The 23,454-nt window shown below is 49.6% G+C and overlaps 1 protein-coding gene across 1 annotated transcript; it reads left to right on the forward strand.

Annotated features, from left to right (window-relative positions):
* Nucleotides 1-3,222: 3,222 nt before the first annotated feature.
* Nucleotides 3,223-21,619, forward strand: CD101 (CD101 molecule). Its single transcript, XM_090120749.1, has 8 exons — nt 3,223-5,834; nt 6,900-7,277; nt 8,053-8,460; nt 9,607-9,990; nt 10,508-10,903; nt 12,367-12,777; nt 13,535-13,930; nt 16,324-21,619. The coding sequence occupies exons 1-8, from the start codon at nt 5,783-5,785 to the stop codon at nt 16,518-16,520; spliced, it is 2,622 nt and encodes an 873-aa protein (XP_089976875.1). The 5' UTR covers nt 3,223-5,782; the 3' UTR covers nt 16,521-21,619.
* Nucleotides 21,620-23,454: the final 1,835 nt, after the last annotated feature.

The raw sequence follows: 23,454 nt of genomic DNA on the forward strand, positions 1-23,454 counted from the left end.
GTGATGGGATTCATCTTTCAGCGTTCTGCCCAGCCACCCTGAACTTGAAAAATAGGTATTTCAAGAATGCAATTTGTGACTTACTTGCAACACGCATTTTAAAGGAACAAGAATCTGAAAGTACCCATTTCTCACCATGAGTTGTAAAGGATAGTACAGATCACCTTAGATATAAGAATTAGGTGAGATAAGTGTATAATAATTGACCAGGCAAGTAAGAGGAATGAGGTAATAGCAGCTCCCTCTAGTGATGGGACAGGAAAAGAGGGAGGAAGCCGAAGCAGATAGCTGTAGTCATTAATTCAACCAAGGTGAGGTCAGTGAGTCCTCATGCTCTTTGTAACATTCTTCTGTTTGTAAAAATAGTTCCAGGATGGATTTTAGACTTGTTTTTTCTTCTTGTTGTTTTTGTTCTTGAGTGTACAGCACCTCTGTATTTGCATAAGAATAGTCATTGGATTACAGATGTATCTAATTTGCTCTATTTATATCTTTCTTTATATTCTTATCCAGGCTCTTAGTCTTCAGCCATGCAGTTTTCCAGCCATGCAGCTCCTCAGGTCCCATACTGAGCTCCTTGGTGTGCCCTGTATGAAGTATCTGCTCCCTCAAAAGCTGTATCTTCTAGCAGCTATACTAATAGTGAGTGACAAGTCTTCGCAAAGTATTTACTTGGTGCAAAATCACTGACATAAGGTGAGTCTTTCAGGGATGAAAAGGATAATGTGTCTTTCTACTTCGGTTGTTTCTCCTTTCGCGGGAGCAGCCCTTCCCAGCTCTGCTTTCTATTACTGTCCACATTATTTTCTTCTCTCCCCAGCCCCCACAGGCCCTTCTCCTCACTCTGAAATGTGTCTCTGATGTTTCAGAAGCCAAGCTCTGAATTCCCAGCCCAGCAGAAATGTATGTTTTCTTTAGAAATACAATGTTTAAGGTCCTTTTGAAGCTGATGGCTTTGTCTGCAGCCTTCCAGGTGTGTGCTGAGGTGTCCTTACCTGGTACCGTTATCTTTTCCTCCTGTCTTTACAATTCCCTGTAATCATCCAGAAATATATTTTGTTAATCATTATTCATTTATTTCTCCTTCCTTGACCTGACTGCATACAGTGTTAACAAGATGGCTCTCAGGACTCATGCACAGGGCACTGCTGTCTTTAAGCCTGCCCTGTCCTTCCCCATACCAGCTGAGTGCCACAACTTCCCACTTGATGAGGCATATATTAAGAGACATTCTCCAAGGCTGTGAGAGCAGTGTGGAGCTACTACTTGATCCTCAGGTGAAGGGTGTCTGGCACTACTCCATGTTCTGCTTTTTTCTTGGGATCTTGGTGCAGCAGCGAGAGCAGCATTGAGCGAACAGTGTGTTCACAGTCCAGAACACTCTACCCAAACTTATGCCCCTCATTGCAAGAAAGACGTCGAGGCCCTGGAGTGTGCCCAGAGAAGGGCAATGAAGCTGTGAAAGATCTGGAGCACAAGTCTTATGAGGAGCGGCTGAGGGAACTGGGATTGTTCAGCCTGGAGAAGAGGAGGTTCAGGGGCCTGAAAGGAGGCTGTGGTGAGTTAGGGGTTGGCCTCTTCCCCCAGGTAACAGTGATAGGATGAAAATGAATAGGATGAGCAATAGGATGAGGTCCCAAGTTGTGCCAGGGGACGTTCAGGTTGGTTATTAGGAAACATTTCTTCTCAGAGTGGTGAGGCACTGGAACAGGCTGCCTTGAGGGGTGGTGAAGTCACCATCCCTGGAGGTGTTCAAGAAATGCTAGATGATGTACTAAGGGATGCGATTTAGTGGGGAAATATTGGTGATAGATGGATGGTTGGACTGGATGATCTTGGAGGTCTTTTCCAACTTTGGTGATGCTGTGATTCTGTGAAGGTGAGAAGGTGGCAGCTATGAGCAGAGCATCTATTGCTTTGGCAGGAGGAGCTATCTGCTAGCTAAGCCTATGCAGACTGTTAACATGTTAACACGACCTTCTAAGTCCAAGTCCCACAGGCTCCAAACTGAATTCCTTTGGACACCTGAGTGTGCGAATTTGGACAGAAGCCTTGTATTGTTGGTTGACAGTTCCTTTAGGAACTTCAGGAACTGAAATTTTGGGCTTTTGAAAAGAGCAGCTCTGTCTCTGTTATTGAACCATATGAAATTGCTGCTTTCCCCATGACCTTATAGGAGTGAAAGAGAGAATTTTTTCTGGTGGATGAGTTGTGTGGATAAAGCAAAGGCTTTGATGCTGGATGAGCTGAAAATGTTATTCAGTCATTGCTACCTTGCTGCATTGCTCCAGGGTCATATCTGTGTGCCACTTCCACATTGTTCTTAGTGTAGGGACGGCTGCACTGGTGAAATGCATGCTTTGTGCATCTTGTAGTCGGGTCTGCTAAGAGAGCAGCTCCCTGCTGCAGCCACTGATGAAGCGAGTTTTGGCAGTTGGAGTTTATCATTTTTCCCAGCTTACGTGTATTTAACAATTGGCTGCAGCAATGGCTGTTTAATTCCCTTGCTAATGTTTCCAGGGCAGCCATTTAATTTTTTTTTTAAAACCCACTTGCTTCTGGAAATCCTGTAATCAAATCCAAGCTCTGTCAATCTAATTAGTTTTGAAGTGCAGCATCTCCATAACTTGGAGACCTAAATAAGCAGCTTAGTATTAAAACCTAGCTTCTCTCCCTGTATTATGCTGTCTTATATTCCCCAGGAGAAGTTCCTACCAAACAACAGTCATTGTGACTGCTCCCCCTGTTCTCATTAAGGTCAGAAAAGACCACCCAGTCCAACCACCAACCCGTGCCCACTGACCATGTCCCTCAGTGCCACATCCACACGGTTCTTGAACACCCGCAGGGATGGTGACTCCACCACCTCCCTGGATAGCTTTTGCCAATGCCTCACCACCCCTTCTGAGAAGAAATCTTTTCTAAGGACCAAGTATAAGCCTCTGCCACTGTGCTTCGAACAATCTTTTGCATTGCTGCTTGCTTAGAAGATGCTGATGCACAGGGAGGTCTGGGGCAGCACGTAGCTTTGTGCTGCTTGCTGAGGGCTGCCCAAGCAGCTGGGGAGCTGCAGAAGTGGTGGTGTCGTGGCAGCAGAGCGGTAGCACCTTGGTGCAAAGGAACCTCCAGCCCTGATTGAGGGGAAAGGCTGGATATGGAGACAGAGCACTGGAATGAAGGGCCGGGTGAAGTGCTGCTGCAGCCCTTTGTCACCTTATCTATAGTAGAAACTGTGTGAATGAGAGCAAACCTCAGCTCACCAAAACAGAGTTGTGGGTGCCCTCCTCCCAAGGCAGCCCCTGTTGCTTGCTGCTTAGAGAAGCTGGTGTCCTAGAGAAGTGGTTGCAACCTTCTGTGCCTTTGCCAGACTCCCTCTGCTTTTGGGGCTGCCTAAGGCTGGCCGTGTGGCTCACTGGTGCATCAGAGTAGAGATCCTCATCAACCGGCATCACACTCACCTCTACAAGCTGTGGGTGCAATCCCATGTAGCTCCCAGCAATATTGAGTCTGGCTCCAGTCAGAGCCAGCATATTTGGGCATTTGTACTCCATTAGGAGGCTTGTGCCCAGGGGATGGGGACTGAGCTGGCAGCCACGGGGAAGCTGTCTGCCTCCTGCTCCATACTGAGGGATGTAACCAGCTGCCTTTGATGTCTGAGCCAGGCTGAGAAAACCTGACAGCAGACTTCAAAGTCTGTTGTGCCAGCTCCTCCATTATCTGAAGACTTCTGCCACGTCCCCCAGGACTGCTGGATTATCCTGGCTAATTCCACACTGCATCCCCTATCTCTGCCTGGCTCCAACCCTTGTGTTCAAGGCTGTCCCTCCTGAATCTCTCTGGGGATGTGACAATGGGATTTCTTGGCAGAGATGTTTTTGGAAAGCTTGCCTGCAGAGTACAGAGGGCAGGGACTTGCTGGGTCCAACAGATGTGATCCCAAAGACATTTCTCAACTGCTGCTGGGCTTTTCTGGGTAGCCTGTCTTTGCCATGGCTGAACAATGTGGAATGCATCCAAAAGAATGTGCAAAGGGAACTGGGGTGCGGGAGGAGGGAAAGTCACGGAGAATCACTAAGGTTGGAAAAGACCTCTAAGATCATGTAGTCCAACTGTCAGCCCATCACCACCATGCACACAAGGATGTGTAATTCGAGGTAGTCATCACCATGCTAGAGCCAAAGCCATGCTCTGCTGATCCTCCTTTAGCCAACCCAACAAGCCTGTTGATGCTGCCACACACTTGGTTGTGTTGATTTCCCAGGGAGGGAGTGAGGAAGCTTCAGACACTCAGTCCTGGGAAGAAGGAGCTGCTGTTTTTGTCTGCAGAGCATTGTCATTGCTCGTGACGGGGCTGAGCAAGACAATCCTGTTCTCCCTGGTTTCTCTATTGCAAATGTAAACAGAGGTTCATGCGTCATTAGAGTTGCAAGCTTGGACTGAAACTGTCCCCGTGTGTGCGTTTATTTGCACGCAGACTGCAGGAAGCTTGCCGAGGTTGGGCTTCAGATCTGATTTTCCTCTGTCACTGTGGCAGAGAAGCTTTTCTCTCTACTGAGGAGACGCGTGGGCTGGCTTGCTGTCAATAGGGACACCCTGTGCACCTCTCAGTGGGCTGCTCTCAGAGCCAACCTCCTCCCTGTCTCTGAGGCAGTGCTGGTTTCAGCACCATGCCCCTCTGCTCTGCTGCATTGCAGTGCTTGGTGGCAGGGGACAGGTGAGATCCGATGGGACCTCTCCAACAGCCCGTCCCTGCGGGCTGAGCTTGCATCTCTGCAGAGCTGTGTGGTGCTGATGTGCAGTCAGCAGTCTGTGCTTCTGTCTCCTGGCCCCATGAGCTGTCATGTGAATCAGTTTCTGAAATGGGGCAAGGAGGGACCTCATGCTTGTTTTGGTTCGTTACACGAATCTCATTGCCTCTGGGAGCCCAGTGGGATTAAGCAGAAGGGCTTGTTTGTTTTACAGCTGCTTTTTGCTTGTGAATCCCTGAGCCAATTTAGCAGTTCATTCGATAGCTCAGCAGGCTGCAGGAGGAGCACAGCTCAGGAGCCACCTTCACACCGCTTTCCTTCCTGTGGAAACCAAATAGATCTTTTCATAGAGAGCCTCCATCTCCAGTTCTTCATCTTTGGCTGCTCCCTACCTGAGTCATGCCCCGCCAGTCTCCTCCCGTCCCAGAACATGCACTGTGCAGTGGGCCATGTGGTGCTGGCAGTGGGATGCCACCTGTGCATGGGTGCTGGGATGCACCCATGGCATCTGCCTTTAGTGCACAGGAGGGAGTAAGCTGCTTAATATAACAGAGCAGGAGGCAGAGGATTGGTCAAGAAAGGGGGCCACCATCTTGCTCTGCCACACAGTGTGCTGCGTGTGAGCTGCTGCAAGATGGGAATGGCCTCAAGTTGTGCCAGTGGAGGTTCAAGTTGGATATTAGGAGAACTTTCTTCTCAGGAAGAGTAGTGAGGCAGTGGCACAGGCTGCCCAGGGAGGCGGTGGAGTCACCGTTCCTGGAGATGTTCAAGAACCATGTGGATGTAGCACTGAGGGACGTGGTTAGTGGGCATGGAGAAGTCCGTGGCTGACTGCCACCTTGATAACACGCAGGAGCTTGGTGACGTGCTCTGTTCCCCACTTCTCCCCGCCTTTTTCTCTAAGCAGAGGAAACCGCTACCGAAGTCTGGCAGCTTCCTCCCAACTGCTTTCAAAATTACAGGGTGGCTGTCACCGTCATCCTAAGGGCCTTTCACTGCCTTCCTAGGGAAGGACCCTAGCAGATCTTGTTCGCATGGGGCTGGTAAAGCATCAGGTGGCTGCCTTCCTCCTTTTCCTCCTCACGGGTGAGTGCACTGTGACAGGGACTTTTGGGGCAGACAAGTGGGAAGTAAAACTATCAGGAGCCCTGTGTGGGTTACATGTGCAGGCTGCCTCTCCTTGGCTGCTTTACCTTCCTAAATCAGGGGGACAGGACGCTCCTGGGTGGCTGGCCCAGGAGAGCGCCTTGCTTGGGCTACTGGGTGAGGGCAGCCCCAGTGCTGATGGGCTCAGAGCCATGGGAGCTGCAAGGGAGGGGAGGGTGTGCAGATGACCATCTGCTCCCCAGCTCTCCTCTATAAGCCCTCTGCAGCCTCCTGGTGCCTCTTGAGGTGTTTCCTTCCTCTGGAGGTGCTCTTGCTGGCTCCTTCTCCTGTACCTCTGTGAGGCACTTTTGAGGTCATGTCCCTTTCTCCAGCAGCAGTTAGCTCTGGTTCCTGCTTCTTTCCCTCCAGCCTGCACCAAACCTGAGAGTTTGGTCATCTTCAGCACACCACAGGCTTCTTCCAATGGTCTCAGCCTGGTTGCTGCTCCATCCAAGCACTGTCTGGGAAATGCTTTCCAAGCAGAAACTTGATGGCCACATGGGCATGGTGCTCTGGCCTCTGTTGTCTGACCTTGCTTGCTGGAAGACAAGTTTTCAAGTTTGTTGGCATTGGACTTGTTCTTAACAATTGCAGGGGATGCTGAAGTTCCTTGCAATTTTTGCACCAGGGAGGTTCAGATTGGGTATCAGGAAAAACTTCAAAAATGTGATGAGGCATTGAAGCAGGCTGCCCGGGAAGATGGTAGAGTTACCATCACTGGAGGTGTTCGAGAATATGTGGATGTGGCTCTGAGGGAAGTGGTTAGTAAGCAATACTTGGTGGTAGGTGGAGGTTGGACTAGGTGATCTTAGAAGTCCTTTCCAGCCTTAATGATTTTATGCTTCTTAGTCCCAGGGTCTCATAGAATGAGACCACACCCTAGGTCATTGCAATGTTATGCTACAGGCCCTTGCATGCCCAGGCCCATTGCCATTTTGAATTGCAATAATTTTCATTTGCAGTGTTCTCCTGCAAACTTCATGCATGGTGTTTGTCTGCTGGCAGGTGTGGGTGCTGGCCAACGAGTGGTGACTATCCAAAAGGGACCACTTTACCGAGTACTGGGCTCCCATGTGACATTGTGGTGCAAAGTGAGCGGCTACCAGGGCCCAGCAGAGCAGACCTTCCAGTGGTCCATCTACCTGCCCTCAGCCTCGGAGCGGGAGGTGCAGATCGTCAGCACCGCCGACCCCTCCTTCCCCTACGCCATCTACACACAACGGGTGCGCGCCCAGGAGATCTACGTGGAGCGGGTGCAGGGGGACGCGGTGCTGCTGCACATCACGGAGCTGCAGGACCGAGATGCTGGGGAGTACGAGTGCCACACGCCCAACACCGACGAGAGGTACTTTGGGAGCTACAGTGCCAAGACAAACCTGACAGGTGGGTCTTAAAGGACGGCTTGTTCTGTGGGGCCTGGCTGATTTTCCATTTTCTTACTGGTAGTGTCAAGGTGATGGTAAAGCTACCAGGGGGGATGTGCTGTTCTGTATACAGTGACATGAGGGTGTGTATGGGTCTCAATGCAGACAGGTTTCCCACTGCAGATGGGGAGATGTGCTCACCTGCAGGTCTGTGGCACGTAGTCTGCTGTCCCATAGCCCAACAGCCACTATTTCACATCCCAGCACTCACAAGAGAAGGAGTTCTCAGACTCTGAGCACTACCTGTTGGTGTCTTCTCAAGTCAGGGATGGGACTTGAACCCACATATATCCGCATACTAATGATGACAGGGATACAGCAGGGTGGAGGACTAAAGAAAAATATCCAACTGTAAGCTCACCAAGTCTGCATGGCCCATCCACTTCATATTCAACTTTGTGTCCTCCTTTAACCTGGTACAGTGGCCACTTGGGCTCATGAAAGGCTGGATGTTAGCCTCCTTGGGGTTGCCCAGTGCGGCCCACACTTTCACTGAGGAGTGTACTGCTGAGAAATATACCAAGCTTTCTTTTCTACTGAGGTTTTAAGCACTTCATACATTGGTATGGGCTGACTGGGGCCTCTCCCATCACATACAGCACCTACTTCCACTGCACCGTCAGATTCCTCAGAGCCTGGCTGTGCTTCTTGTGCTGACAAACATACTGCCCACTGAGGCCAAGAAATGCTTTTTCTCCTGACCAGCTGCTCTGTGCTTCTTCCCTTGTGCTCAGTGATTGCAGATACCCTCTCAGTTTCCATGGAGCCCCAGGACCTCACCCGTGCTGAGGGAGATGCCATCGAGCTCACCTGCAAAGTGTCCAGGTCCACTGCCCAGCACACACACCTCTCTGTTGGCTGGTACTGCCTCCAGGGAGAGCACCGGGCTGAGATCCTCACCCTCTCCAAGGACTTTGTCGTGATGCCAGGACGTGATTATGCACAGAGGTTTCTGGCAGGGAATGTGCGGTTGGACAAGGTTGGGAGCACGTCGTACAAACTCTCCATTGTGGCGGTGGAGCCCTCTGACCAGGGACAGCTGTACTGTGAGGCAGCCGAGTGGATTGAGGATCCTGATGGGACGTGGAAGGACATTTCCCGCAAACAGTCAGAGAGGACATCGCTGGTGGTCACTCCCCAGGGTAAGGCCCTTGGCTCCAGCTGCTTTGTGCAGCAAAGGACCTATTGTGGGTGGTCTTTGCAGTGGTGCGTCATGAAAATCTCTCTACCTATGCTACTATCTCTGATGCTTTGTTTCCTCCTATCTGACCTCCACCACAGCTTGGGACATCCCACTGGCTTTCTTTGGGTGTACGAGCCAGGCATCAAGAAGGGCAGAGTGCTACTGGGGCCTGTGTTAGACATGGAAGTGTGTGAGGCCCAGGGCAAAATGCCTGCCTCCTGGGTATCTGTCCCACTCTACAGCACTCTTGCTGGGCCCTGTGCTAAGTGGAGACCAGCAGAGAGCTCGTGTCCCTGGTCGGCTGTGGCATGACTGTGTATGGCTGCAGGTACTGGTTCCACACTGCCATATAGAAATAAGGGAACCCTGTGGAAGGCAGTATTTTTTACGCAGAGGGTGGAGAGGAACAGGCTGTCCAGAGAAGCTGTGGATGCCCCATTCCTGGAGGTGCTTAAGGCCGAGTTGCGTGGGCCTGGGGCAGCCCTACCCACGTCAGGGGGTTGGGGCTGGGTGGGTTTTAAGGTCTCTTCCAACCCAAGCCTTTCTGTGATTCTGTGATTTGCTCTGTGGTGGCTGCTTAGGATGGAAGAAAGGCGGCAGTGCTAAAAAGGCACTGTGATGGTCACACCAGGGCAGCTGGGGCAGTGGTGAGTGGGGCAGAGCCCCTTCATCCCCTCTGTGGGACTGCCAGCCCTGCTGTGGCCGAGCACGCCAACGGTTTCTATAAACTATCCAGCAAATATTTGGGAATGCCGAACATATCTCCAGCGGCTGGGATTCCTGTTCATACACTGTTTATGAGCTGGTGTTTAAATTCAGAGGGTAATGTGCCGTCTGTAAATTATTCCGGCCTCTCCAGTGGCAGTCATGGAGCTACTCTGCTTTACTTCCAATCTACAGCTTCTGATGAGATGGGGGAACCACAAAGCTACAGAGCTTCTTTGTCCTCTTTCTGGCTTTCGGGGGCTGGAGTCCGTTTCTCCATGGTGAACGTTTTCCATTCTCAGTGCTTTTCTATGAAAGAAAACATTTCAGTAGTGAGCCTCTCTCATTTCTCACTGCACAGCCACCGTAAAAGCCCCTCTTGGCTTTTGTTTGCCCACAGACCAAGATCTCTGCGTGAACATTGCTGCCACCAAGAACAACCTTTCTGAAGGGGACACCCTGCGGCTCAGTTGCACGCTGGAAGCCCAGCGGAGTGATAGCAGGCAATTCCAGGTGGCTTGGCTCCTCAACAGCACAGAAGTAGCCAGGATTGACCCCCGTGGGTTGCTGGTTTGGAAGAAGGAATATGAGGAGAGAGCCAGCCTGGGGCAGCTCCATGCATTCAAGCAAAGCAACGCAATTTACATTCTCACCATCCATGAAGTGGGGCTGGAGGACAGCGGGGCCTACCACTGCTCTGTTTTGGAGGTGAAGGCTCCTGGGAACTTCCAGAGCATCCAAACCAATCTGTCATCAGTTCTCAGAATCAGTGTGAAGCCTATTGGTGAGTATGGTTCTTCTGGATGAAACCTACAGCAATGCCTGGCTGAGGAATGCACTGAGTCTGGCCTTGCCTTGGCAGGCACAGCAAGAGCACCAGTGTGCCATGTTTCTCAGTAGATGATAATGGGAAAAGTATTTGCTCTGACAAATGTCAGTGTGATGGGGACAGCAGCAGCCAAAATGAAGCATCTATCTTTAGCCTGGTTCTTTGCAATCAGTTTAAGAGAAAGAGGTAGAACTGTGGGAGGCTGGGTGCTTGGGAACCCTGGTGGTGAACCAGGGGACAGAGCAGGACAGGAACTGTGGCTAGGGCTAGAAGAGCAGAATGTAGCTCAGGAGAGGAGTGGGATGGAGGTTTTGTCATGCTGACAACATTCACAGAGTGTAAAATGAATCTGGGAGCTGGTGCGAGGTATGTGGGGAGGTGCCATAGATGCTGGTGAAGGTGTGGGGTGATGCAGGGTGGCAGAGGGCAGGAATTCTGTCCCATCACCATGGGGTTTCTCCCTCTCAAGCAGATCTTGGACTGCATGCCACGCTGAGAAGCCGAACAGCCACCGTCAGTTACACACAGAGCTTTGAGCTTATCTGCCATATGAGCGCCAGCCGCCCAATTGAGGAGCTGCTGCTGTCTGTGGGGTGGCTCTTCCAGCCCAACCCACCCACCGATGGCTACCAAGAGCTGGTGCGCGTCCTTCCTGATGGCACCGTGTCCTGGGGACCAGCACAGCCTCACTTCCAGGGCAGAGCCCAGCTGATGAAGGCAGGTGCCTTCTCCCGGCTGCACATCCATAGTGCAATGGCTGGCCATGCAGGGACGTACCAGTGCAAAGTGGGAGTCTGGAGGACATTTCAGGGGCAGCGCACTGCCTCCTTCACCTCCAATGCTGTGGGGATAAAGGTCATCCCACCAGGTGAGTGGTGCTGCTGGTGCTTCTTCTGCAGGCAGTTCTTTCAGACCTCTTGGTCACAACTACAACAGCTGATGGCTGGGTGTCTTCAGTAGGGTGGACTCTGGGACTGCACAAGGCAATGCTGCTCATCCTGCTTCTTCCTTTGGATTTTAGGGGTTGCAACCCAGTGAACTGAGATCATGCTTTTCCTTGCTTTCTTAACTGATGGGTTTGCTATAGCCTAAGCTAACGCATTTCCTTCCCTCCTCAGTTTCATAGTACTCTTTCCCCTACACCCTTGGTGCTCTCTGTGGAGTTGGATGTTGGATGCTCTGAGTGTTTTACACTCGGAGAAGGTCAGAGGGCAGTGATGCAGCTGAGGGGATTGAAAAATGTGGGTGTGGGCATGTAGCAGTGATGTAAATGATATTAAGATAAGCAGGTGTGATCATAGTCTGTACAGAGCAGACAGCAAGACATGATGACATTTGACTCCAGACTTACTGCAGCCATTGCTGGATATTGTGGAGATATAATGAGATAAGCCATTCCCTTTCACCCTCAAGTTGTGCCAGGGGAGGTTCCAGTTGGATATCAGGAAACATTTCTTCTCACAAGAGTGGTGAGGCAGTGGCACAGGCTGCCCAGGGAGGTGTTGCAGTCACCAACCCTGGAGGTGTTCAAGAACCATGTGGATGTGGCACTGAAGGATGTGGTTAGTGGGCATGGTGGGGAGGATGGGTCAGTGGTCAGACTGGGTGATCTTAGTGGTCTTTTCCAACTCTAATGATTCAGTGATTCTGTTCTGGGAATGGGTGACCCACGTGGGTGACCAGATGGCTGCTGACTCTAGTGCTGCTTCTCTACGAAAGGTGGTAGCATAAGCCGTGCAGTATGTTTAGGAGGTTCAGAATAAGCTGAAGAGGGAGCTACTGTAGCAGCAGCAGGTTGAGGCTGTGCTGCAGAAAGTAGTCCTCCTAATCACAAAACTTACCAGCCCGTACCTCTGCCTGTGGAATCTCCTCCATGGAGCCCTTTAAAATACTCAAGTTCATGATCTGTGTTTCAGTGTTTTATCTACCATTCTGTGTTGCTGTGTACCTTAGGGGTTTAAATGCTGCTGTGGGCCTGACCTTGTGGCTCCGGGCAGGAAGGACATGTGCAGAAGGTCACAGTAGGAGGGGGAAAGAAGGATAGATAGATCTTCCCCCTCCTTTACTTCTTGCCCTCCCCTGTTCCTCCAGAGCAGTGCAGTGTGCTGTGAGATGCATGGCAGCACTTGCCAATCCCCTGGGATGCTCACCTCCCAGACCTCAGTGATTGTTACTGCAAAATCTGCGCTGCTGAAGTGTTGGGTGGTAAGCAGATGTTGGAACTTACAGACATGCCACGTTGTGTGTGGCTTCAGGTTAATAACCGCTGCAAGCATTCAAGATGGCGGCTGTCGGCAAAACCACCATGGTTTTTTTCATTCTTCATTTCAGAAAGCATGCTGCAGGTCGTTACGAGGGAGAGCTCCGTGGAGGTGGCTGGCGGTGCTGATGCAAGCATCGAGTGCAGAATGGAGTTCCCCCTGAACAACTCTCAGCTGGCTATCAGCTGGTATTACCTACCTGCTCCTCCTCCAGCGGATGCCACCCCCATGCAGATCGTGCGGTCCAGCCACACTGGCCTGCTGGAGTATGGGGCTGAGTTCAGCTCCCCCACACAGAAGTCCCGGTTCCTGAGCCAAAGAGTGTCCAGCCATGTGTTCCAGCTGCGGATTCTCTCGGCCAGCCCTGGGGACCAGGGCCAGTACTGCTGTGCAGTGGAGGAATGGCGCTGGCTGGAGGGTGGCTGGTACGGCCTTGGAAAGCGGTGGTCGGGGAGAACCAGGCTGCTGCTCCGGCTGCCAGGTGAGCTGCTGGGGGGGCAGTTCTGCCTTGAGGGGGCCTCAAGCAGGGTATGGGAGAAACAAAGGTTCCTGCGCAGAGCGGAGACGTTGGGATTCTTTGCGTGGAGCATGCCTCTCAAAGGGAAATGGGGAATTAGGAGGATTTGCCACATCCTCCCAAACCAATTGAGCTGGTATTTGTGCCTCCAGCAGCAGATGTCTGATGCCTCACAACAAAGAGAACCACAGCCCTTGCTTTCCCATGTGACATGCGGTGTCCTTGGGCAGCAGTGCAGTGCTGGATACAGAGCAGCAGCTCTTTCCCAGTGCTTCTGTGTGTTCTGAGCAAGATGTAAAGCTTCTCCTGGGTCATGCAGCCACAGAGAGCAAGGCTGAGGGCTCAGCTGGGCTCCCTCCTTGGGTACTGCACCTCTGGGATGTGCAGGGTGGGGAGTTCCTCCTCCATTCAGGCCCACTTGATGTCTTGTTTTCAGCCTCAGATGACCTAGATCAAAGGACTCTCGTTTTCTAAATGGTCTTTGGTGCAGAGGATCCTTATTGGAAAGAGGACAGGGGGTGGGGTACAGAGATGGTGGAGGGGAAAAAACACCCCAGACAGAATGAGTCACAGAGACAAGGGAACCCATGGTGTCCTGCAGAGGCACATGCATGAGACCATCCAAGTTCCCAGACTTCCATCAGTTGGCAGGCACAAGCAGGAGCATCTCCACAGCAGTGCACAATGCCGTGACATCTCTTTCTGCTTCCCTTCCCTCCAGAGAATGAGCTGCACCTGGAGAAGGCCAACAGCAGCATCTTGGCCAGACACGGCCAGGAGGTGACACTGGGCTGCCTGCTGAAGAGCACGCTCCTGCCTGCTGCTCGCCTCTCGGCCACCTGGTTTCATGGGAAGGAGGATGGCCATGAGAGGCCCCTGCTCATGCTGAACCACGATGGTGCCATTGAATTCCTGCAGGAGGGCCTGGTGGGGAGGCTGCAGCTCCGGCGGCCCACGGCTGGTGACCTCAGCCTGACACTGGGCAGCGTGCAAGAGGACGATGCCGGGACGTATCACTGTCAGGTGAAGGAATGGCGGCAGAGAGGCAACAAGGATAAGTGGGAGCTGCAAACCTGGGCGCTCTCAGGGTACACCCAGCTCACCACCACCCCACCAGGTAATGGCACACAGCCATTTGCCTTGCACTGCTCCCCCCCACACCACCACCCTTAGCTTGCTGGGGTGCATCATGCATCCTCCTTATCTTGCTGCAGTGCAACTAGGGATGATAGCAGTGATGGCAGGACTTGGGACTCGCTAAGGGACCTCAGTGGGGTTGTCCTGGGAAGACTGAGCTGTACTGAGAAGCAGGGCAGGGAGGAGAAGAGCAATGCAAAATGGCACATGCCGGAGTAAGATCCCAGCCCTATCCGTCTGCCAGGGCTGAAACCCGAGTTCCTTGTTCAGTAAGTGCTGGAGGTGGAGGTCTGATAGGATGCCAAGAGTTCCAGCCCTGAGTGAGATGTAGTCCTGAGCAGGGTACTGCTGACTGTCACTGATGGATTGCAGGCTCTCTGCAGGACCACATGCCCCCAGCCCTGCTCTCAGACCAACCATTTGGGCTAGAATGCTAACCACTTTTTAGGGAAAAAATCTTGTTGCAATTTTTTTTGGCATCTCAGTCTTTGGTTGAGGCCTTAAAAAACAATCCCTGTCCTCTTAGGATGTATGAAGTAGGACTGGATTCAGCATATAGGAGCTTAAATAAATAAAAGGAGAGGTTTCAGTCAGGCATACAAAATGTTGTTAGGGAGGTAACTGACAGGAAAAAAGTACTCTCTTGATGCTTCGTTGGGGAAAAAGGAGGCTCGGATGACCCACACAGAGGAAGAAATATGACCTGTGAAATCAGCCATGTTATATGCAGCTAGACTGAGGTACATGCAGCTCTGGAGCTGCCCCAATCCAACCCTGTCTGGTGTCTGCAGCGGTCATTATTCCTGCATTTACCAGCACCAACTGAGATAAAAGGGCACAAAGGGAGTCATGGTTCCCCCCTGTGCCTGCTTCTGGCACGGTCACAAAACTGCACCTCTGGCAGAGCTAATCTGAGTTTAACTGCTCCGCGAGGAACTGACAGCACTCCAGCCCTCTGCAGATCTCTTTCTGCTGTTGTCCACTGCAGCTCCCTCTGGAACTTAGGTTTCTCCTTCCTCGCCCCCCTCCATCTCCTGTTAACTGTTACTGGTGAATAGCCATTGCTGGAATTGCTCGATAACTGCTAGAAAATTCTCCTCCAATTTGATCCATGTGGTTTGATCCACATGGTTGCTATGTGGTTTTCATGGCTTTTACAAAATCTGAGATATTAGCTGGCCATTTTTTCTTCTCTCTCTCTTTTTCGTTTTGTTTCTCCATTGATGTAGGTATATTGAAAAGTTGTCTGAGGGTAATTCCACAGTCATGCACAATGCGCCTGCAACCAGGGGTCACTCCAGCTCTGAGCCCTGATGCCCTTTTAGGATACCTCTCTAGCACTGTGGGAGCTTCTCCCTGTTTTTCCTGTGGGAGAGAGTCAATGCTGCTTCACCCTGTATGGGTGGGATGCAGAACTTGAGAGGGAGAGAGAGAAAAGCCAGTTTAATGGCTGGGAGCAGCTTCCAGGTTGCTTCATCCCTAGGTTCACAACTGAGCCCACCAGGCTTCGTGGGTCTCCCAGAGGCAGCCTGGGATCCAAAGAGCTACCACACCCATCACGGTTCTGCAGAGCAAGCATGAAGCATCTCTGCATGGGTATTGGTCAAAGAGAGAACTGAGATGGACAGAACAGACCCAAGCAAGTTGGTGTGGCTCTTCACGGTAGGCCATTTGCATCTGAGATCAGTTTGTGAAGTTAAAGCTGTGTGTCATAGAATCATAAAGGTTCAAAAAGACCTCCAATATCATCAGGTCCAACCATGAGCCCATGACTACCATGCCCACTAAAGCTCGTCCCTCAGCACCAAGAAAGGAGATTATAATGGTCATGACTACTTGGTGAACATGAGGAGCTTAGAACAGAAGGAACAGGCTAGCATGGGACTGACCTACCCCAGCCTTTCAGAGGAGACAGAGGGTCTACCAGAGTGTGGTGCATTCACCTGGAACCTCCTTGAAACCTCTTGTTTCGTTTGCTTTCCTCTCGCACTTCCTTGTTCTGGAACAGCCTGAGACAGATCTCTAGCTATCAGTGGTGTCAGGCAGGGAGCAGGGGGTGATGACTTTGTGGCTTTTCCTTGCTGAGCCCTGTGTGGAACAGGCTAGCTGAAGAGCTGTGCTGTTTCTGGTGGGTTGCTTCAGCTGAGAGTGAGATAGGTCCCTATCTGACCTCCAAAAACAAGAAATTCAGGCATATTACCTTGTTTCTCTTTCCCTTTTTCTCAGCTAAACAAGAAAATGTGGTATGAATTCTCAAAAATTGGTAGATTGAGGGAAGAGCAATAAGAAGATAACCTATAGAAACAGTAAAAGAGGGCAACTCAAACTAGCTTGGGATCTCATTTGTTTTTCCTTCTTTTTTTCTCCCTCCAGAGACAACAGTTGTGTCTAGGATCTGTTCATCTCCACCATTGCTGAACTTCATCCTATACTTACCTCTGGTTCTGATCCTTCTCCTGGCCCTTGCTGGCTTCTGCTGGTGCTTCATCTCCAGGAAAAGAAAAGAGGGCACCATAAGAGGAAACCAGCTGATGGAACTGCAAGGGGCTGAGGGGATCAAGCAAACTTAGCTGGCCTATAATGGGAGGTGTAACTTGAAGGAGACGAACTGGATGTATATGAGAGGACTAAGTACTTGAAGAGGGGTGGCTTGTTGTTTTGCTGTAGCTTTTGCAATGAATACTTGAAAATGTGTGTTTACTTTTAGTGAAACAAAGCAGCTCTGAATTACTGAGCAAATAAGGTTTTCACGAAGGCTGTTCCTTTCTCTTAGATTTGGAATCCACCCTCACGTTCACTGTTGTGGCTGCTTGTGGTGTTTGAGGTGCTTGCGGTATGCATGTCCACCAGTGCTGTGTAGAAGTGTTATTCTCTTCAGGTGTAAGGGGAAAAATCATCTGGTTTTGCCCTGGAACGCAAAAGTATCAAACTGCTGCTCATTTTTAGGCAATTTGACAAAATCTGTGCAGTGCACAGCTAAAAATCCTTGGCAGCACTGGATATGGAGTACTGGCATCTCATTTAAGGCACTACACTTGCCTTTCTCATCCCTTGCTGGAGGAGAATTCAGACACTGTTATCCTCTGGTTCTGGGAGACCCTGTGTCCAGAGAGCAGCATCTCCAAAAGGAAGTGGGTCTTCATCACAAAACCCACTGCAGGAGGTTGAGAACTGAGCAAGGCTGGCCATAGAATCACAGAATTTGAGCTGGAAGGGACCCTTAAAGACAGTCTAGTCCAGCTCTCAATGAACAGGGACACCTATAACTAGATCAGGTTGCTCAGAGCTCCAGCCAGGCCTGAGGGGTCAGGGCTGGAGAAAGTTCACAGACTACTTGGGAAACTCTTGCTTTTCTGTTCGACCACTTCAGCCTTTTCATGCAGGTGGTATTTTTTTCTCAACCTCTTACAACTTCTCTGCTGTTTGTCTGAGTTGTATCTTGATAATGTTTCCATAGCTTGCTCGTAAGAGTATCTTGGGAATGTATTTCAGAGGCCTTGCTAAAGTCAGGAACATGTGCTGCCTGCTGCTTACCCCTATAGAGAGCAATAAGGTCTCCCCTGAGCCTCCTCTTCTCCTTTGTACTGAACAATTGAGTTCCCTCAGCCACTCCTCATAAGACTTGTGCTTCAGGCCCCTCACAACTCCGTTGCCTTTCTCTGCACACGCTCCAGGGCCTCCACGTCTTTCTTGTAGTGAGGGGCCCAGAACCAAATGATCCATCCTTGTTTAAACAACAACAAAAACATTTCTGTCTTTTGAATTCTTTTAGGTGACCCTGAGTCCTTTTTTTTTTTTTTTTTTTGCCTTCGCATGCCTCTAAGGACTGCAGTTAGGAAGATGTGGGTTTCATTTCCTGCTTTGTATTTTCTTGTTGCTCAGTGTCTCTCACTCCACCGCAGGCTTTACTGCAGCAAGCCACAACCGTGCGGCTTGACAGCCTGTTCTTTACATGTCTTAGTGTGAACCTGATCAAGATGAGCCTTCTGCTGAAAAATCTATCTTGTTGGGATCGTTATCACTGGAGTGGTGTCATAAAGGAATCCCCATGTTGCTGCTGTGGCTGAGTGTGGGTTGGTCTCTGTAAGCTGTGTGAGTCCTTGGGGTGGCTGTGCTGGACTTGGTGTCTGCTGGGTCCGTGCTGCCCCTGGCTTGGTCACCACATTGTTCTATGGAAGTGACTGCTGGCATCTAACCGCTGTGTAAGGAGCTGCAGGCTCAGGTGTAACATGAGATTGTGCATCTGGTGGAGTGAGGGAAGAAGGTGGGCAGGGAGGGGGAGATTTCTCCAGCTATAGGACACTCTCTCCTTTCTTTTTTTGTCCCCCCCCCCCTTTTTTTTTTTTCTCAGCCAGGGGCCAAAGTAGCAGTTTTCCATTCACGCAGGTTGAGAAGTTTTAATGTAGTTTTGAGAAATGTGCCTGGAGCCCCGATGAAAGGGTCTGCAAGAAGAATGTATGTGTGTGTTTGCAGTGGTGGGTTTTTCTTTTCTTTTTTCTTCTTTTTTTTTTTTTTCTTCTGGTTTTGCTGGGTTGCTGCCAAACCTTTTGGCTATATTTTTTAAGACGTATTTTTTTCCACAAGTGGCCTTAGAGTTGTAACTTATCCCAGTTAAAGCTGCAGAACAATCCTGTTTTCAGAGAGAACATTTCACTTGGCTGAGGCAAATGGAGGAGAGGGAGAGAAAGGAGCACGGGGTGGGTCAGGAGTATGGTAGTGGGTGGTAGAAAAGTCTGCGGTCCTTCAGGTCTTATATGTATCTTGACAGGGCGACAAGGCAACAAAGATTTGGGCCCAAGAGGAATGAATTAGCTGTGAAGCACTTGTGAGGGGTTACAGAAACACAGAGCTGCACTGTGCTGGAAGCTTTGAGGGGACTGAAGTTGTTCTCCCTGTGCCATCAGAAATCAATCCTAGGCTGCTTCAGTGCTGTTCTCTAACAGGGTTAGGAAGGTCTCGTGCAGCTCTGCTGCTTGACAGACCTTCCTCTGCAGAAGATGGATGGTGTGAGGGGTCAGGTGGGAACACATGCAGTGCGTTGCCTTCCTAGAATGCTTTTCTGGCTCTGCCTTTGGGGAGGAGCGAGACCAGTGCTTGATGACCACACAGGGAGTTTGTGCAATATGCTGTGGCACAAAGGGTTGCCTGAGTGACACTCTCCTGAAGATTGGTTCCCTGAGGGCCTTTTGCTGCAAGACTGTGAGGAGGGAGGCTGGGTGGTGAGGTGGGTGCTGTGCAGGTGGCAAATGGCTTGCAGGCAAGGAGATGCTTTGCATCCTCTTCTAGGTTATGGCTCAGAATTTCCTATAGTGCTCCACTCTTTGTTAGGAGAGAACAGTGAAGCAGTGTGCCACCCTAGAGCTTCCAAGGCAAGGCTGTTGAGGAAGTTTTTCCAACGAAGTTTTCCCAACCTTGCAGAAGTTCTTCCAGGCAAACAACTTCTACTACTCCTGGAATGCCTGCTCTGAAGCAATGTGCCTTCATTCCTTCCTGTTAACTCTGAGTTGCTTTAGAAATTTGACATTGTTTTCTTCCTGTGATAAAGTATTTTAAAACTGGAAATAAAAGATGCTTTAGTCTCACTTTATGCCATTCTGCATTCAAACTGCTCTTTGCAGCCCCTGCCTGTTTCACACATCCTTCGGCCCTGGCCTTTGGCATCTAACGCAGAGCAGAATCACTCCTGGGGCTCTAAACCTTCCTTAACTGCTGAGAAATCACTGTGTCGCATCTGCCTGCTGCCAGCATTCAGCCCTTTGCCTCTGCTTCCCCGCCTCCTCCTTCTCTTCTTCCAGCAGATAGTGGGATGACAGTCCTGTTGCCCAGGGCAGGAAATGGCAATCATTGATCTCCAGCAATGCTTTCTAAGGCAGAAGCAGTGCAAAGAGTGGGGCTCAAGGAGGATGTGGGTGAGGCGATGCTGCGGGCAGGAGGGACTGGCCCTATGTCTCTTCAGGCAAAAAGGAGCTGCTTGTGGTGCTGTGGGGTAAGCAATGTTGATGTCCCCTACCTGTTTTTTAAGAATATGTACATAGTTTAGAACAAACGCAAGCCTGTTTTCCCAACAGGTTGTATTGAGAAATGCAAACAGGAAAGCAGAGTCCAGGTTACTTCTGCAACCCAAATGGGAAACAGAATACTGCAAACAGCAATTCTGAGCATGTTCTTCGGAGGTTTTTTGCTTTTCATTCATTACATCTTTTCCTGTAGGTTTCTAAATGTAGCTACGTGCTTATAAATGATGCTGAGCCTGGATTGTTGGTAAAGGGAGAGGAGAAGCTGCTCCTCACCATCCCTGGAGCCAGTCCTCACGTGGCTGCCCCAGACCCTTCCTTGGAGAACACTGTAACGATGAAGCACTGTGGGGTGGCTGTGAAGCAGGAGGTGAGCTGGTGTTCAGCCTCATGCCTGCTGTCCCTCCTTATTGTAGGGCTGGGCGAGCATTCATTGCTTGGACTTCCAACCAAGTGTGAAAATTCACAGGTCAGGGGGTGGAAAAAAGGCTGCTATTAGTGTTATTTTAAGCACGAGGGAATGAATTGGTGAATGCTGGGAGCAATATGGAAAAGCAAGAGGGGCAGTGCCTCCTCGCAGCCCCTTCATGGGGCGGTGATGCCGAGGAGAGGATCGCTGCCCGATTTGAAAGAGAATAGGGCCATGACCAATCGCTGTGAAATGTGGCAATAATGCCTTGCGCAGTGGCCGTGGGATAAAAGGCAGGGACAGCCTGAACTGTAAAGATGTTTCATTTCCCTGGTAATGAGGGAGACACACTGTGGCAATGGAACCAGAGAGAGAGAGGCCGCGAGATGCTAATTTCTGCTCCTGCTGCCGCTGCCGCTTTGATCTGAAGCAAATGCCCGTTTTAAATTGCAAACGGATGCAAGTCAGATATCATCCAGCCACTGGCTTACAGGCTTAATGAAGTGGGACGTACGCCTTGGCCTGATAATGCTCCGAGAGGCAGGCGACTCAGAGAGGAATTACCGAGGGTCTGAGGGGACGGGAGGAAGGCTGGGAATGTCATGGGGGAAATCACCACCAGGGGCACAAAGCCTCCTGCTTGGTGTTCTTGGCAAGCTGTGGCTGAGCCCATCATCCTCTGTGCCAACAGTAAAGATAAAGAGTGTGCTGCCCTGCTGTTATGTGTCCTATGTTTAAAGGCATCTTGAACAGGCCACCCAGGTTATGGTGCTCTTTGGTCTCAGATTTGACATCAATTTGGTGCTCACCAGGTAAGCACCAAATGTATGAAAGAGTAACCAGCTCATTTTATGCCATTGTTTGGGCATTTTATTGGACTTTAGAAAGACAATGTTGAGACTCTGCTGATAAGGCTGCTCTGGAGCAGACCCAGAGGCCCTGGGGAACAAGTTCACCATGCCAGCAGTGATCTGGGAGCATGGTAGCTCACACTGGACAACCCCGTCTCGAGTCTCATGCAAAGATCTACCTGTTCTGAAGAATTAATGTTGAAAGGGATAGAATCACAAAATTCCTAAAAACTTAGAAAAGGCTGCTCAGATCACTCGGTCCAACCATCAACCCATCCTACCATGCCCACTATCCATGTCCCTCAGTGCCACATCTACACAGTTCTTAAACACCTCCAGGGACAATGACTCCACCACCTCCCTGGGCAGCCTGTGCCACTGCATTGCCACTCGAAAGAAGAAATGTTTCCTGATATCCAACCTGAATCTCCCCTGGTGCAACATGAGGCCATTCCCTCTCATCCATTCCCTCTCATCCTATCACTGGTTAGATATTTATTACACTCTGCATTAAGGAAAGGCTCTTGGATCTTACTGTCAAGCCAGAGTTTGTTGTGTACCTGGAGTACCTCCCTGCACAAGAGCAATGGGATTCAGAAGCTAACTGGAGGTTAATAGTCTCATCACCCAGGCATTTTTATATTCTTATTCTACATTTTCTACATTTACATTGTAGCTTTGCATATTACTGCAGAAGATGCAATAAGAAGCACGTGCCTCCTCACACCCTCTCTTCCTCTCCTACTACCCCACAAGGATTTTGTTTCTGAAAATGCTTTCAGATGACTTCCCCCTTGGTAAAGTGAAGAAGAATGCTAGGCAAGATGAAGTTTTTAGATTATGCTTTATTTTTCTATGGAATTTTCATTTACAGACATCATATTTCATATTACGCCATCACAATGCATAGTTAAGAATTTTCTCTGCTTGACAAACGAGGGAACTTCGATGCAGCAGTTTGCTATGAAACAGAGAGGAGAGAAACAATAAATCAGAAATCTCCTCTAGAGAAGGAGACAGGAAGAAAAGCTGACTCCAATACTGAGAATTAAAGGGAAAGATCTCTGCTGGACCCAAAATAAGTCTCCATAGAAACAGCTTTTTCTGAAAATGAATTACTGCAGTATGAAATGAAGATTGTGGATCTAGTTCTGCAAAATATTTAAGCATGTTCTTTGCTTATCCCTATTCAGCTCAGAATGCAAGCATGTGATTTCCATGGGTGCTTATGTGCTTTATTTGATTGAGGTAGGAATATGAACAAGCACTGCTGAATGGAGATCTGGACTTTCTTGTGCTTCCTCGTGACTGACCAACTTACAACTTATTTTTTAATGCCAACACAAGTTGCTTAGCTGCTAAAATTACAGACAGCAGCACAGAGAACACAGTACTTCATTTTTGGAGTTCAGCACAAGGTTCCAGTAGATTCTTCTCATTAACAGGGAGTGGAGTCAACAGAGTGTTTACATTGCTGGGTACTTTACTGTTCTGTTAATTAACTCTTGTTGCATTTGCATGCAGATTTAAATTTATATGGGATATTTATTCTGTAAATTAACAACATGGTGATTATCTGATAATTAACTTGAGAGTCAATGGCATGAGAGGTTGAGATTTATTCCTAATCTATCTTTTGTGCACCTCTATTTATGGTCTAAGGACATTTTTAAGACAGGATAGGTTCTTAATATCTTGCATGCTAATTTACTTTTATTGTGAATGTGTGCTAGCAAACAATTGTTTTTAGTTTTAGCTATTTGAGACTGCTTTGTGCATCTTTTTTTTCCTTCTGTTGTGACTTTATATTCAGCCAAATTAATAGGACAAATAAGGTCTGACTCAGAGCTTTATTCCTGTTTACTATACTTGGTATAGGTGAAGTTTTTGCATAGCTAAGCTGTGGCTGCTCTTCTACACAGAAAACTTTCTATCTTCTTACCGCTTTTTATTTCTCACCAACTTCTGACTTATTTATTTGGGGAGGTATCCATTTGTAGACACCCCATCTAAGCATTTCCCAGTGTCACTATAGAGCCCTGAATAGTGAATTTAAGGTCACTGATGACGGGGCTTTGGGGCTGTCTTCAGAAGAACAAGTAATCATGGAAATATGCCTACATTGTGTCCCTTCCTCTGATAATCTCTGCCAGTCCCAGCCAAAACAAGCTCTCAAGACATTTCAACAATCCATCTTAACATAATGTTCAGCACAGCAAATGTGCTGAAC

Source organism: Phasianus colchicus, chromosome 1, assembly GCF_987193195.1.
Source record: "Phasianus colchicus chromosome 1, bPhaCol1.hap1.1, whole genome shotgun sequence".
In the NCBI taxonomy this organism is placed as follows: domain Eukaryota; kingdom Metazoa; phylum Chordata; class Aves; order Galliformes; family Phasianidae; genus Phasianus; species Phasianus colchicus.

Bases quoted from the DNA above. Each gene is read 5' to 3' on its own strand.
- CD101 (XM_090120749.1), top strand. From the start codon at position 5,783: ATGGGGCTGGTAAAGCATCAGGTGGCTGCCTTCCTCCTTTTCCTCCTC. The intron at 5,835-6,899 runs GTGAGTGCACTG...GTCTGCTGGCAG, and splicing joins CCTCCTTTTCCTCCTCACGG to GTGTGGGTGCTGGCCAACGA. The intron at 13,931-16,323 runs GTAATGGCACAC...TTCTCCCTCCAG, and splicing joins GCTCACCACCACCCCACCAG to AGACAACAGTTGTGTCTAGG.